At 39.3% G+C, this 13,326-nt stretch overlaps 1 protein-coding gene across 1 annotated transcript in view; it reads right to left on the reverse strand.

Moving 5' to 3' along the window:
- DNAH3 (dynein axonemal heavy chain 3) overlaps positions 1-13,326 on the reverse strand; it is a gene marked incomplete at both ends in the record, with an annotated part of 180,411 nt that overhangs the window by 58,997 nt on the left and 108,088 nt on the right. The window contains 3 exon segments of the mRNA XM_079719035.1: positions 262-556; positions 2,931-3,007; positions 3,010-3,033. Coding sequence (XP_079575161.1) covers positions 262-556; positions 2,931-3,007; positions 3,010-3,033 — 396 coding nt within the window.

Here is a 13,326-nt window from a genome sequence, read left to right on the forward strand (position 1 = left end):
GAAAGGACAGGAACCAAAAAATGAAAGAAGGAAGAGAGGGAGGGAAGGGAGAGAAGAAGGGATGGAAAGATGGAAGGAAGGAAGGAAGGAAGGAAGGAAAGAAAATAGGAGGGGAGGGAAGGAATGCTGAATTATATTAACCAGAAATATTTTATCTCCCAGAGAGAGTAAAAGGACTATACAGTGGCCCTACAAGGGGATATTCTGTTTTGCTGCAGCTTAGAAGAATTTGGTGTGTCCAGATCCAGGCCAACGCCTTACCCACAAATACCACTGCTTTCTTCCCTATGGGAGGCCCAAAAAGGCCCTTCCGCCATCGATCCAGCTTGGACATGATGATATCCTGGGTCTGACTGGCTGAAGTTCTGGCAGAGAAATTGATGCAGTTGGGCAGATAAGTATTTTGGGGAAGGCGGAAAAGGAAGTTGTTGGTGATGACTGATTTGCCAGTGCCCGTGGGTCCTACGAACAGCATTGGAATCTCACGGTCCAGGTAGGTTTTCAAGAAGAAGGACTGCCGGGCTGTTTCCATTGTGGGGATGATGAGTTCTGAGACCTATGCCACAAAGACATGGTGAGTCTTGGTACTGAGCCCAGGAGATTGGGTCTTGGAATTCAGGAGACTTGGGTTCTATCCTTACTATCCGTTCAGCTCCATCTCTTATTTATCTTTATGATTTTGAGTATTTTACCTCTCCAGGGGCCTTAGTTTCTTCATCTGTAAAATGGAGATAATAATGGCAACTAGTTCACTGAGCTGTTTTGAGGATGAAATTAAATCTTGCACGTAAATATGGGCATTTTAGAGATGAGGAAACTCTGTTTTAGAGATGAGGAAACTGAGATCCAGAGCTCACTTACACACCAAGTAAGTGGAAATGCAAGGATTTAAATTCCAGCTTGTCTGATTCCAAGGTTTACATTCTTAACCACTGAAATGTCATAAACACCAATTACAGTAAGGATGGGTCTATAGCTACTGCTGTCTGAGACCACTGCTCTGAACCAAGCTGTCTGCCTTGCCCCAGGAAAGATCCACCTCCCATACGCCACCTATACTGCTTGTTCAAGAAGGGTTAGGTGTGACCCTTGACCCCTATTCCCTGTGCTTGTTCCTCATCTGCTTTCTATAATGCTCAGATTCTTGGTTGTTCCTATTAACTCCTTTTCCAATATGTAAATTGCAGTACTATTCCTGGTATTCAGGCTCCAATTAGGCTCTAAGGGCTTGGTCTTGAGCCCCTGGAATCCCTATTACTTATATGTCTATTACTTAAATGTCTAGACTAGAAGGGGCTAGTGAACATGGAGCCCCTGTGTTGTGCAACTCTAGGGAGCACCATTCACACTATGGTTTATGTAAATGGTGCCCCTAAAGCAAAACTAGACCATAATGCAAGTGGCACCAACAGGGACTGTGTAACATGGTGGCCTTGTGTATATTGGTAGACAAAGTCTTGGCTTCTTTTGATAAATAATTTGATCAAAGTAAAAGGAGCAGGGGGCTTCCCTGGTGGCACAGTGGTTGAGAGTCTGCCTGCCGATGCAGGGGACACGGGTTCGTGCCCCAGTCTGGGAAGATCCCACATGCTGCAGAGCGGCTGGGCCCGTGAGCCATGGCCGCTGAGCCTGCGCGTCCGGAGCCTGTGCTCTACAACGGGAGAGGCCACAACAGTGAGAGGCCCGCGTACCGCAAAATAAAAAAAAAAAAATTAAGGAGCAGAGAGAACAAAGGAATTGAAGTGGTGAGGAAGAGAATTAACGGGTGTTGAGCTATGGATGTTTTGCCTCTGTTATTCCCTGCAGCTTTCCCAATAACCCTCTGAGGCAGGTATATTATTAGCTCATTTTTTCAAATGAAACAATTGAGACTGGAGGATGGCTGGCTAACTTGTCCAAAGCCACATAGCCAGTAAGTGATACTGAATGCAGAACCAGGTACCAAGACTAGGAATTTAAAGCAGGTTTTGTTTCTTAGGTTTTTATTTTCAGGGGCTAGAACAATTTTTTGACAAAGGAAAAATTCCCAGCAGAACTAAAATATTTTCTGCATTGGACTTTTATTTGTATGAATCCAGCAAGATTTCAAACCCCTGGAGCTCAGGTGATGAAGCTCTTTAAGGAGAATGAAAGTTTAGGGCCTCAGTGCTGTGGGGTTCTTTACAAGACTCAACCTCCAGGGTGTGTCCTGAACTCAACACACATTCACTCCTGCTTATTGCACCCTTTTCACAAGCAGCTGTGCTCCTGTCTGGTGTCTGACTTTGTCGTCAGTATTTCCACTTTCCCATCCACCTCCTACTACTCTATCTGGGGCCTGAACAATCTACAGTCACCCCCAGAAAGATAAATTATGTCCACTAGATAACTGCAACTAGAGGCATGAAATTGCACATCTGGAAAAAATTTTCCACAAGGAAATGAGCAGGAGTTGTAGATGAATTGTCTGCTAACCAGAAAATCTACTAATCAGTACCCATTTTTCTGAGAATTCTGATTAAAGAAATCTTTCTCTGGGGATTTTAAAGAAAAGGCAAGGATCTTTTTGGCTGAGATATCTGAGAGGTGGACTGATGACCATCTGGCATTATAGACAGTGATAATAACCAGAATAGCAACAGCATAATCTAGCACACAGTATGTGCCACAAATTCATGTATAATGTCTTCAATCCTTGCAGCCATCCTTTAGGTATTTTTTTCTGCTATTGTGTAGTTGAGTAAATTGAGGCAGAGGGAGTGAAGGCTGAGTAAGGAATCTGGGACTCTCTGATTCTAAAGTCCATGTTTTGAAGGCTCAGTCCAGCTCATGTTTGAACCTTTTTCTAAAGTAAGTTCTTAAAAATGCTAACACAGACCTGCTGTTAACCTCTCCACTTTGCTGAATATCAGGTCATTACCAAAGTTCCATGGCCAATAACTCTCTTTTACCTTTGCATCTGCTGGGATATTTTCCTCCTCTTTAGTGATATACTCTGTCCATGTGTACCAATGTCCACCACCCGCATGAGGAAATAAAAATCATAGATGCTTCCTGGACCCAAAGAAATAGAATAGGTTATTAGTACATCAGGGGTTTACATTTCATATTTGAGGTATTTAACTACCTCAGCCATAGGCATCTGAAATGTATACCTACCAGTACTGGCATAGTTGTGTAATGGTATAACCTGGAACAACACCTTATAAAGAGTAATAACTTTATTATATGTATAAAAATAATCGGTGCTAATTATACAAATAATTATTCTTAATAATATAAAGAGGAAGTATTGAAAAGAACAAAAAAGGAAGAAAACAAATCGCTCCAAATCTCACATCTAGAGACAACTTTTTTTTTTTTTTTTTTTTTTTTTGCGGTATGCGGGCCTCTCACTGTTGTGGCCTCTCCCGCTGCGGAGCACAGGCTCCGGACACGCAGGCTCAGTGGCCATGGCTCACGGGCTTAGCAGCTCCGTGGCATGTGGGATTCTCCCGGACCGGGGTACGAACCTGCGTCCCCTGCATCAGCAGGCAGACTCTCAACCACTGAGCCACCAGGGAAGCCCTAGAGGTAACTTTTGATGGCAACCCTTCCAGTACTCTCTCAAGGCACACAAACATATTAAAGATGGAAGTATAGGTAGATGAAAGAAAGGATTTTATTAGAATAGGATCATTTGATATTATATATCATACACTATGTATATATATATGATTTATATTAATACAACATAAAATATAATTATATTTTTATATATTATACTATTAAAAATAAAAACATTAAATCTAATTTTACTTAAATTAGAAGAAAAGGAGACTAAAATGAAACTGAAGCACCTGCTGAACTTCAGATAATCATTATTCACTACAAGAGATATTGGTTCCTAAAAGTGGTTTCTTTTTTTTTTTTATTCAGTTGAGGTATAATTGACAAATAACATTATATTAATTTCAGGTATAAAATATAATGATTCAATATTTATATATACAGTGAACTGATCACATTATAAAATTATATTAATAAAGATTGTATATGTAATATATAATGCATATAATATCAAATGATTCTATTCTTATAAAATCTGTCACCATACATAGAATTGTTTTTCTTGTGAGGAAAACTTTTTTTTTTTTTGCGGTACGCGGGCCTCTCACTGTTGTGGCCTCTCCAGTTGCGGAGCACAGGCTCCGGACGCGCAGGCTCAGTGGCCATGGCTCACGGGCCTAGACGCTCCACGGCATGTGGGATCTTCCTGGACCGGGGCACGAACCCGTGTCCCCTGCATCGGCAGGTGGACTCTCAACCACTGCGCCACCAGGAAAGCCCGAGAGTAGTATTCTTATGTCACATTTTCTTTCCTTCAGAATGTTGCAGACCATTTTTCCAGTGTGTTTTCTTGCATTCTAGGTTGCTGTGTAGAAGTTTGAGGCCCATCAGATATTTCCACTTTTATTGATTTTTCTTTGCTATACAGATGCATGATGGAATCTCTTTTATCCTGGAAGTCCAATAATTTAATCATATTATTTCTTTTGGTGAATTATTCTGTATCAGTTTTTCTTGGAATACAGCATACTCTTACAATTTACAGAAGCAGTTCTTCATTTTAGGAAAAATTTCTGCATTTATATCTTAGTATATATTGTCTACGCTATTTATTGGGTTACCTACTAAAGGAATTAGCACTGTTTGGTCTCCATATCAATCATATTCTTTATAATTCCTCTTAGACTTCATCTTCTGTAGCAAGTGTAGTTATCTGAAACCTTTCCTCTAAGCCATTTATTAGCTGTCTAGACTTGTATGCTTTATTGCTTGCTGGTTCTAATTTATTAGATCATTAATAGCATTGTTTAGCTCTCAATTTGTTTCTTTGGTTTCTCAACCCCTCTTTTTCTCTGATTCTGTGGTTTTATCACCTCATCTACAAACTTGAAAATGACAGATTTATTAAGATATAATTCACACATGATATAATTCACCCATTTCAATGTACAATTCAATCGTTTACTAAAAATACATGTATGTATGAATATACTAATATTCACAGAGTTGTACAGTCATTACCATAATCAATTTTAGAACATTTCATTGCACCAAAAAGAAACCTCATACCTCTTAGCTGTCACCTCCCAAATCCTCTTCTCGTCCCTCATCTCCCTGCTTGCCCACAACACTAGGCAACCACTAATGTACTTTCTGTCTCTATAGATTTGCTATTCTGGACATTTCATATAATTGAAGTCATCCAATAGATGTTCTTTTGTGATTGGCTTCTTTTACTCATCATAATGTTTTTAAGGTTTATCCACGTTGTATCATGTATTATTACTTCATTTCTTCTTATTGTTGAATAATGTTTAATTGGATGGATATACTATATTTTATTTATTCATTCATCAGTTGATGGACATTTGGATTGTTTCCACTTTTTGGTCATTATGAATTATGCTGTTATGAACATTTGTGTACAAGTCTTTGTGTGGACATCTGTTTTTATTTCTCTTGGGAATATATCTAGGAGTGGAATTGCTTGGTCATATGGTAACTCTATGTTTAACTTTTGAGGAACTGCCAAATGCTGTTTTCCAAAGTTGCTGTACTATTTTACATTTCCATTATAACATGTGGGCATTCCAATTTTCCCACATTCTCACCAACACTTGTTGTTTTCCATCTTTTTTATTATTCTCATTGTAGTTGTGAGTTTGTATCTTGTTCTTTTTTTTTTTAAATTAATTAATTAATTAATTTTTTGGGCTGTGTTGGGGTTTCATTTCTGTGTGTGGGCTTTCTCTAGTTGCAGCGAGCGGGGGCCACTCTTCATGGCGGTGCGCGGGCCTCTCACTGTCGCGGCCTCTCTTGTTGTGGAGCACAGGCTCCAGACGCGCAGGCTCAGTAGTTGTGGCTCACGGGCCCAGTTGCTCCGCGGCATGTGGGATCCTCCCAGACCAGGGCTCGATCCCGTGTCCCCTGCATTGGCAGGCAGACTCTCAACCACTGCGCCACCAGGGAAGCCCCGTATCTCATGTTTTTGATTTGCATTTTCCTGATGGCTAATAATGCTAGTAATGCTGAGTTCTTGTCATGTGCTTATTGGCCCTTTATATATCTTCTTTGGAGAAATGTCTATTCAGTTACTTTGCCCATTTAAAAATTGTGTTATTTATCTTTTTATCATTGAATTATAATACTTCTTTATACATTCTGTATACAAGTCCCTTATCAGATATATGATTTGCAAAAAAATTTTCACCCATTCTGTGAGTTGTCTTTTCACTTTCTTGATGTTGTCCTATGAAGCACAAAAGTTTTAAATTTTGATGAAGTTCAGTTTAACGATTTTTTCTTTTGTTGCTTGTGCTTTTGGTGTCCTAAGGCATTGCTGCCTAGTCCAAGGTCATGAACATTTGCACCTATGTTTTCTTCTAAGCTTTCATAATTTTAACTTTTGAATTTAGATCTTTGATCCATTTTGAGTTAATTTTTGACCATGGTGTAGAGTAGAGGTCCAAATTCATTATTTTACATGTGTATATTCATTTATTCCAGAACCATGTGTTGAAAGGATTATTCTTTTTCCATAAAATTATCTTGGTACCCTTGTCAAAAATCAAGTCACTATAAATATGAGGGGCTTATCTCTGGACTCTCAATTCTATTCCATTGATCTATATATCTATCCCTTTGCCAGTAGCACATTGTTCATCTATAAATTTTAAAAATTAAATTTATATTATTACTAAGTTCTTGCAACACAAACAATTTATGTTTCTTAGGTCATGTTTTTCTTTTAGATTCTCATTCTCTGTCTCTGTCTCTTTCTTTCTGATGTTCTTACTCTGATATAATCAGGTAAAATCTTGACATTTTCCCCACCATTATCTAGGGTGAGTTTATTTCCCTCACTTTCTTGGCCACAATTCAAGGACTGGTGTGTGGATTTGTGTGTATTTCTTTTCTGTAGCCTGAGGGTACAGGGGTTGGGTAAAAGGAAATACTCAGTTGCCTTTGCCAGGAAACCTGGGCTTTGCACTCTCTTTCTAAAATTTGGCCAATTTTCCAGAACCATGGGTCCATCCCACTCCCACCCCAGTTAGAGACATGATTCACTCCTGAAAAATTCAGCTCACATCCCCCACTCAGCATGGAGCTCTGGAAGATGCAAACCCTGGTAGTTTCTCCCACTCCTAATAAGGTTCTACCAAATTATGGAGGGGTTTCATGCTCAAAGGTTTCTCTTAGAGATTTTTTTTGCAGCTGCCCAGTCACCACTGCCATCTGCTTTTTCCACACTGGTGATTACCAGTGAGAACTCTCAGAATTTTGTCAACTCACTCCCTTTCCTCTCAGCATCACTTTTAGAAGGACAGTGGGGTTGTGGGTTCTGGGTTGAGAGATACAACATGCAGGATCTTTTGTTTCTCTCCTTATCCTCTACTTCTCAATGTTTAAAGAATCATGCTGTAACTGGGAAATTTTTAGGCTTAAACTGTTGTTATTGTTCATATCATTATGTATTATAGGAGAGAGTTTCTATTATCCTACGTCACTGTGCAGCTCTACCTAGAAGTCAATCTGGTACAACACTTTTAGAAAGCAATCTGGCACTATGCTTACAGAGCTACAAAAATGTCTCTAGTCCAAGTCAGAAATCACATTCTGGGAATTTATCATAAGGAAATAATTCATAATGAAAATAATCTCAATACATGAGTATACAGCACCATCTGTGATAACAAAAATTTGAAAATAATTTACATGTCCCACATTAGAAGACCAGTCAAAATTATGTCTTATAAAATGAATGGAATATTTTGCAGTCATTAAAATGATAATTACATTATTTACAAAACAGAAATAGATGCACAGACATAGAAAACAAACTTATGGTTACCAAAGGGGAAAGGAGGGGGGGGGATAAATTAAGAATTTGGGATTAACAGATACACGCTTCTATATATAAACTAGATAAACAACAAGGACCTACTGTATAGCACAGGGAACTATATTCAGTATCTTGTAAAAACCTGTAATGGAAAAGAATCTGAAAAAGAATAGCCATATGCATATATATGTGTGTTTATATAAATATATTTATATATATATATATATAACTGAATCACTTTGCTGTACACCTGAAGCAGTGTAAATCAACTATACTTCAATTAAAAAAAAGAGAGGGACTTCCCTGATGGCGCAGTGGTTAAGAATCTGCCAGCCAATGCAGGGGACACGGGTTCGAGCCCTGGTCCGGGAAGATCCCACATGCTGCGGAGCAACTAAGCCCGTGCGCCACAGCTACTGAGCCTGCGCTTTAGAGCCCGTGTGCCACAACTACTGAGCCTGCGTGCTGCAACTACTGAAGCCCATACACCTAGAGCCCGTGCTCTGCAACAAGAGAAACTACTGCAACGAGAGGCCTGCGCACCGCAGCGAAGAGTAGCCCCCACTTGCCGCAACTGGGGAAAGCCGGCGTGCAGCAACGAAGACCCAACAGATCCAAAATAAATAAATAAATAAAATAAATATATTAAAAAAAAGAGAGAACTAGGGGCAATGATGTAGATGCACATTCTAGAGAGATGAAGTGATCTTAAGAAGAGAATTCACATTATCTAGAACTAATAGGAAGATAATGAGATATATACCCAATTAATACTTAAGTAAAATAGAAAACTAAAACATGAAGTTTTAAAATAAATTATCTATTAAATACTTAAAAATGATAGCTACAAAATCTAAGTATTAATATAGAAAAATACATTCAAGAAACAATGACAGATAAAATAGAAGGATAAAAAATGGAACATATAGGGCTTCCCTGGTGGTGCAGTGGTTGGGAGTTCGCCTGCCGATGCAGGGGACACGGGTTCATGCCCTGGTCTGGGAGGATCCCACATGACGCGGAGCAGCTGGGCCCGTGAGCCGTGGCCGCTGAGCCTGCGTGTCTGGAGCCTGTGCTCCGCAACGGGAGAGCCCCAGCAGTGAGAGGCCTGCGTACCGCAGAAAAAAAAAAAAAAAAAAATAATGGAATATATACCATTACGGCAACTATATAAAGAGATGAAAGCAGATGGACAAGATAGAGAAAGATATTTTGAAAACTGAAATACTTGTGATAGTGTGGTATGAACAAAAATATTTTTGATCATTTTTATTTAATAGAATTAAATTGTTTTTATAATAAAAAAAGAGATAGAAAAAGCATGATTCAGAAAAGCATTTATCCCCTTCTCTTGCTGATGTTATTAGCTAGAGTTAATTTGTGGCTTGATACAGGAACATTTTGGCCAAAGAGAAAAGGTCCAACTGAGTAAAAGTGGATTTACTGCTGTGTGATCTTGGCCAAGGTTACCATTTGCATATCTGTAAAATGGGCCTGATTTTATATAAAACTTAGAGAATCCCTGTGGAAGGTGAATGAGATATATGTGTCAGACATTTAGCATAGCTGTGGGCACACAGAGAGGCACTTGAGAACATTTAGCTCTAGGTCTGTTTGGTCCTCATCAGAGTAGTGCTCCTGTTCGCTCCGCACTGTGATTTTAACTCAAACTCTGATGCAAGTGCAGGGGTGGAATGGGGAGAATAGTAGTAGAAATCCAGGAAGACAAATTAGTTCTATCACCTCTGACCACCCCCAGCTGTTTTCCTCGCCTTCACTTGGGAGAACAAGATAAACTTCAACAGAGAGGTGAGTGGGTTTTCAAAAGGCACACAATGGGGGACTTCCCTGGCAGTCCAGTGGTTAAGACTTCACCTTCAAACGCAGGGAGTACGGGTTCGATCCCTGGTCAGGGGGCTAAGATCCCACATGCCTCATGGCCAAAAAACCAAAACATAAAACAGAAGCAATATTGTAACAAATTCAATAAAGACTTTAAAAAAATGAAAAAACAAACAAAAGAATAAAGGGAAATTTAGCACTTCTGGACAAATAAAGATCAATGTTAGATGATGTTAACCCAACCTTGAGGGAATTCCCCAAAGGACTGCTGGCTTTCCTTAGTGTGCATTCCCCAACACAGTTCCTTCAGCACTTATTTGAGAGATCCATGTGCCCCAAGGCTCCTAGATCATGAAAAGCCCAGAAAACAACATCCCCTGAGGTCAGAGAAGGCCTCCCTGGAGCTCTCACCATGAGAATTTTAAACCCTGTGGAAAGGCCAGAAAGACATTTTAAGCTTTTTAAGATGGTAATAAGAAAGTAAAATCAAAGCCAGATCAAGAGGCCACATACTACATGATTCCATGCATTTGAAATGTCCAGAAAAGGCAAATCTATAGAGAGCAGATGAATGGTTGCCTGGGGCTGAGGATGGGAACAGGGATTCATTGAAAATGGGCATGAAGGATCTTACTGGGGTGATCAATGTTCTAAATTTGTTTTAATGTTCCAATATTCTAAAATTGGATTAGACAGTTGCACAACTAGGCAAATTTGCTAAAACCCACTGATTTGCTCACTTAAATGAATGAATTTTATGATATGTAAATTATACCTCAATAAAGCTGTTATATTAGAACGAATTCACACTTGGCAATTAAAACACATCTTTGGATTCAAATGGGTTCTAGGAGCTTTGTAATTTCCTATTGTAAAATATTTAGGAAGGCACAAGAGAAAGGAATGGAATAATGTCACTGAAAACAAAGACTAAAAGAACCTAGGCAGAATCTCCTCTAACTAAATAGTAGATGAGTTGGACTGAGAAATTTTACCTCAAGAGACTGCATGAGAAAGAGCAACAGGCCCACTGGGTATACGCCTAGTTCCCCCTCCCCCCACCCCCAGATACAGAGATGCAGAGATGCAGGTGACATCCCACATAGAAAATTAGGCAGCTGTTGCTTTGCCCTGCCAGGTACTACTCTGGGAGAACTGGAAGAACTGTCTCATTGTTTTCTCATCCTTGCCTTGCCAGGCCATCTTTCTACAGCTGATAGGGGTGGCAGGGTCCCAGACCACAATGAGGAAGGAGATAGTCGTGGCACTTTAAATTCAGTGAGGTATGGTCTTCCAAGGTAAAGAACCACAGTCGCTCCTCAGTTCAAAAATGTCCTTTTTTAGAATGTTCACAGATGAAACAAATAAAAAGGCTGCTTCCAACAGATGGCATTAGTTGATCACATGTGGTCTTTGGATCTTGGCCATCCCATTGTTCCTGACTCTAGAGTTTACAGCATTTGGGTTTTTTTTAAGGGGGTTTATGAATACCATTTACCCTTATCATGTCCAAAAGTAGTGGAGAGTTTTGAAAACCAGCAAAAAGAGAGATGTATGATTACAATGGAGACAAAAGTAAAGCTTAACTTGCAATGGATATGTTCACATTGGTCACTTGTAAGGTGTCATTTTGCTCTTACAAACAGCTTTTTCAGAACCAAACCTACTTTTAAGAAGAGTAGTTGTTGCAAAAGAAGGTATATGAAGAAACTAGTCTGCAGTACACGCTGGAAATTATGGGGTCTTTTTAATACTGCATCAGTTGAATAGGACATGGAGGAAGGAGACGAGCCCATTACAGTAGGCAGGAGATGCTGTAGGGAACTTGGAAGCTGTGCTCATAATTAGCTCAGCTACAGAAGGAAAGGAAAGATGTTGCCACAAGTGAACCAAGAATGGGGTCAAGGGTACTTCATGTACCAACTTGCTGACACAGAGCATGAAGAGGTTGATCCTGAAGCATGGGGAAGCAGACAATAACACATGGAACCTGTGAAAAAATGTTGCAATGTAAAGGAATATAATATGGAGATTAAAATTGAAGAGTATACCTCTGAACCTTGTTTAATGCAGGACTCACAACCAAATTTCAGAAAACTGTTTGATATCCGAAATAGGTGCCAAAAGACATAATTTTTCCACGAAATAGGAACAGAAAGCCATAAGGAAAAAATAGGCTTAGATGAAAAGGCAAAATGAGATTAAAAAAGGGAGATGAATGAGCTAACAGAGATGATGATGAGGAGAAGAACAGCAATAAAAGTTGTTAATATTTATTTAACACTTCCCGTGTACTATGCTTTATTCTAAATGCTTTTACATGTGTTAACCTGTTTAATTCTTATAAGAACACCATGAATGCATAGTATTATCATTGCTCTCATTTCATAATTGAGGAAACTGAGCGATATTAGGGAACTTGCTCAAAGTCACCCAACTAGTAAATACTGGAGCCAGGATTCAAGCTCTGACAATTTGACTTCATGGCCTGTGCTTTTAATCATACACTAAGAAAGGATAGTGAGGAAACAAAAGACACACAGCAGAATTAAAATCACTCAAGGTAGTAAAGGCATAATTGAAGTTGTGGGTGAATCATATTAAAATGAAAAATCGGTATAAAAAATGCAAAAACACAAAAATAAGGACAGAGGAGATGATAGATACGGAAACCAGAGACTAAAACTTTCCCTTGATGACTGAAAGGACTCATCATGTTCTAGGAAAAATAAACAAAAGAATACCTATATCTAGACATAGTCTGTTAAAAATAAAACTATGATAGAACATTACAAAAATGAACATCAACAGGCCAATAAGAACCTGTGAAAAGGATGTCCCTGGTGGGGCAGTGGTTAAAATCCACCTGCCAATGCAGGGGACACGGGTTCAAGCCCTGGTCCGGGAAGATCCCACATGCTGTGGAGCAACTAAGCCTGTGCACCACAACTACTGAGCCTGCGCTCTAGAGCCTGCAAGCCACAACTACTGGAGCCCACGCGCCTAGAGCCCGTGCTCCGCAACAAGAGCAGCCATCGCAATGAGAAGCCTGCACACATCAATGAAGAGTAGTCCCTGCTCGCCACAACTAGAGAAAGCCCATGCACAGCAATGAAGACTCAACACAGCCAAAAATAAATAAATAAATTAGTTAATTAAATCTATTAAAAAAAAAACCTGTGAAAAACAACCACTATAGATATATAAAAGTCAATCTCACTCTAATTAAAAGGAGAAGAAATTTAAATTAGATACTATTTTCAAACTTCAAACGTGAACAGAACATCAATATACCTGAGGTAAAACTGACAGAACTACAAGGAGAAACAGAAAAATCCACTATAACAGTTGGAGACTTCAATACCCCCCTCTCAGTAATTGACAGGTAGCTGGCAGAAAATGATTAAGGATATAGTTAAACTAAGCAGTATCATCATCAGTCAACTGGAACTGACTGACATCTATAGATTACTTCATCTAACAAGAGTAGAATATACTCTTCTCAAGCTCACATGGACCATTCACCAAGATAGACCATATTCTGGGCCATAAAACACATCTTAAAAATTTTTAATGAATAGAAATCACACAGTGTATACTCTCAGACTAGAATG

This window comes from Hyperoodon ampullatus (assembly GCF_949752795.1).
Source record: "Hyperoodon ampullatus genome assembly, chromosome: 14".
In the NCBI taxonomy this organism is placed as follows: domain Eukaryota; kingdom Metazoa; phylum Chordata; class Mammalia; order Artiodactyla; family Ziphiidae; genus Hyperoodon; species Hyperoodon ampullatus.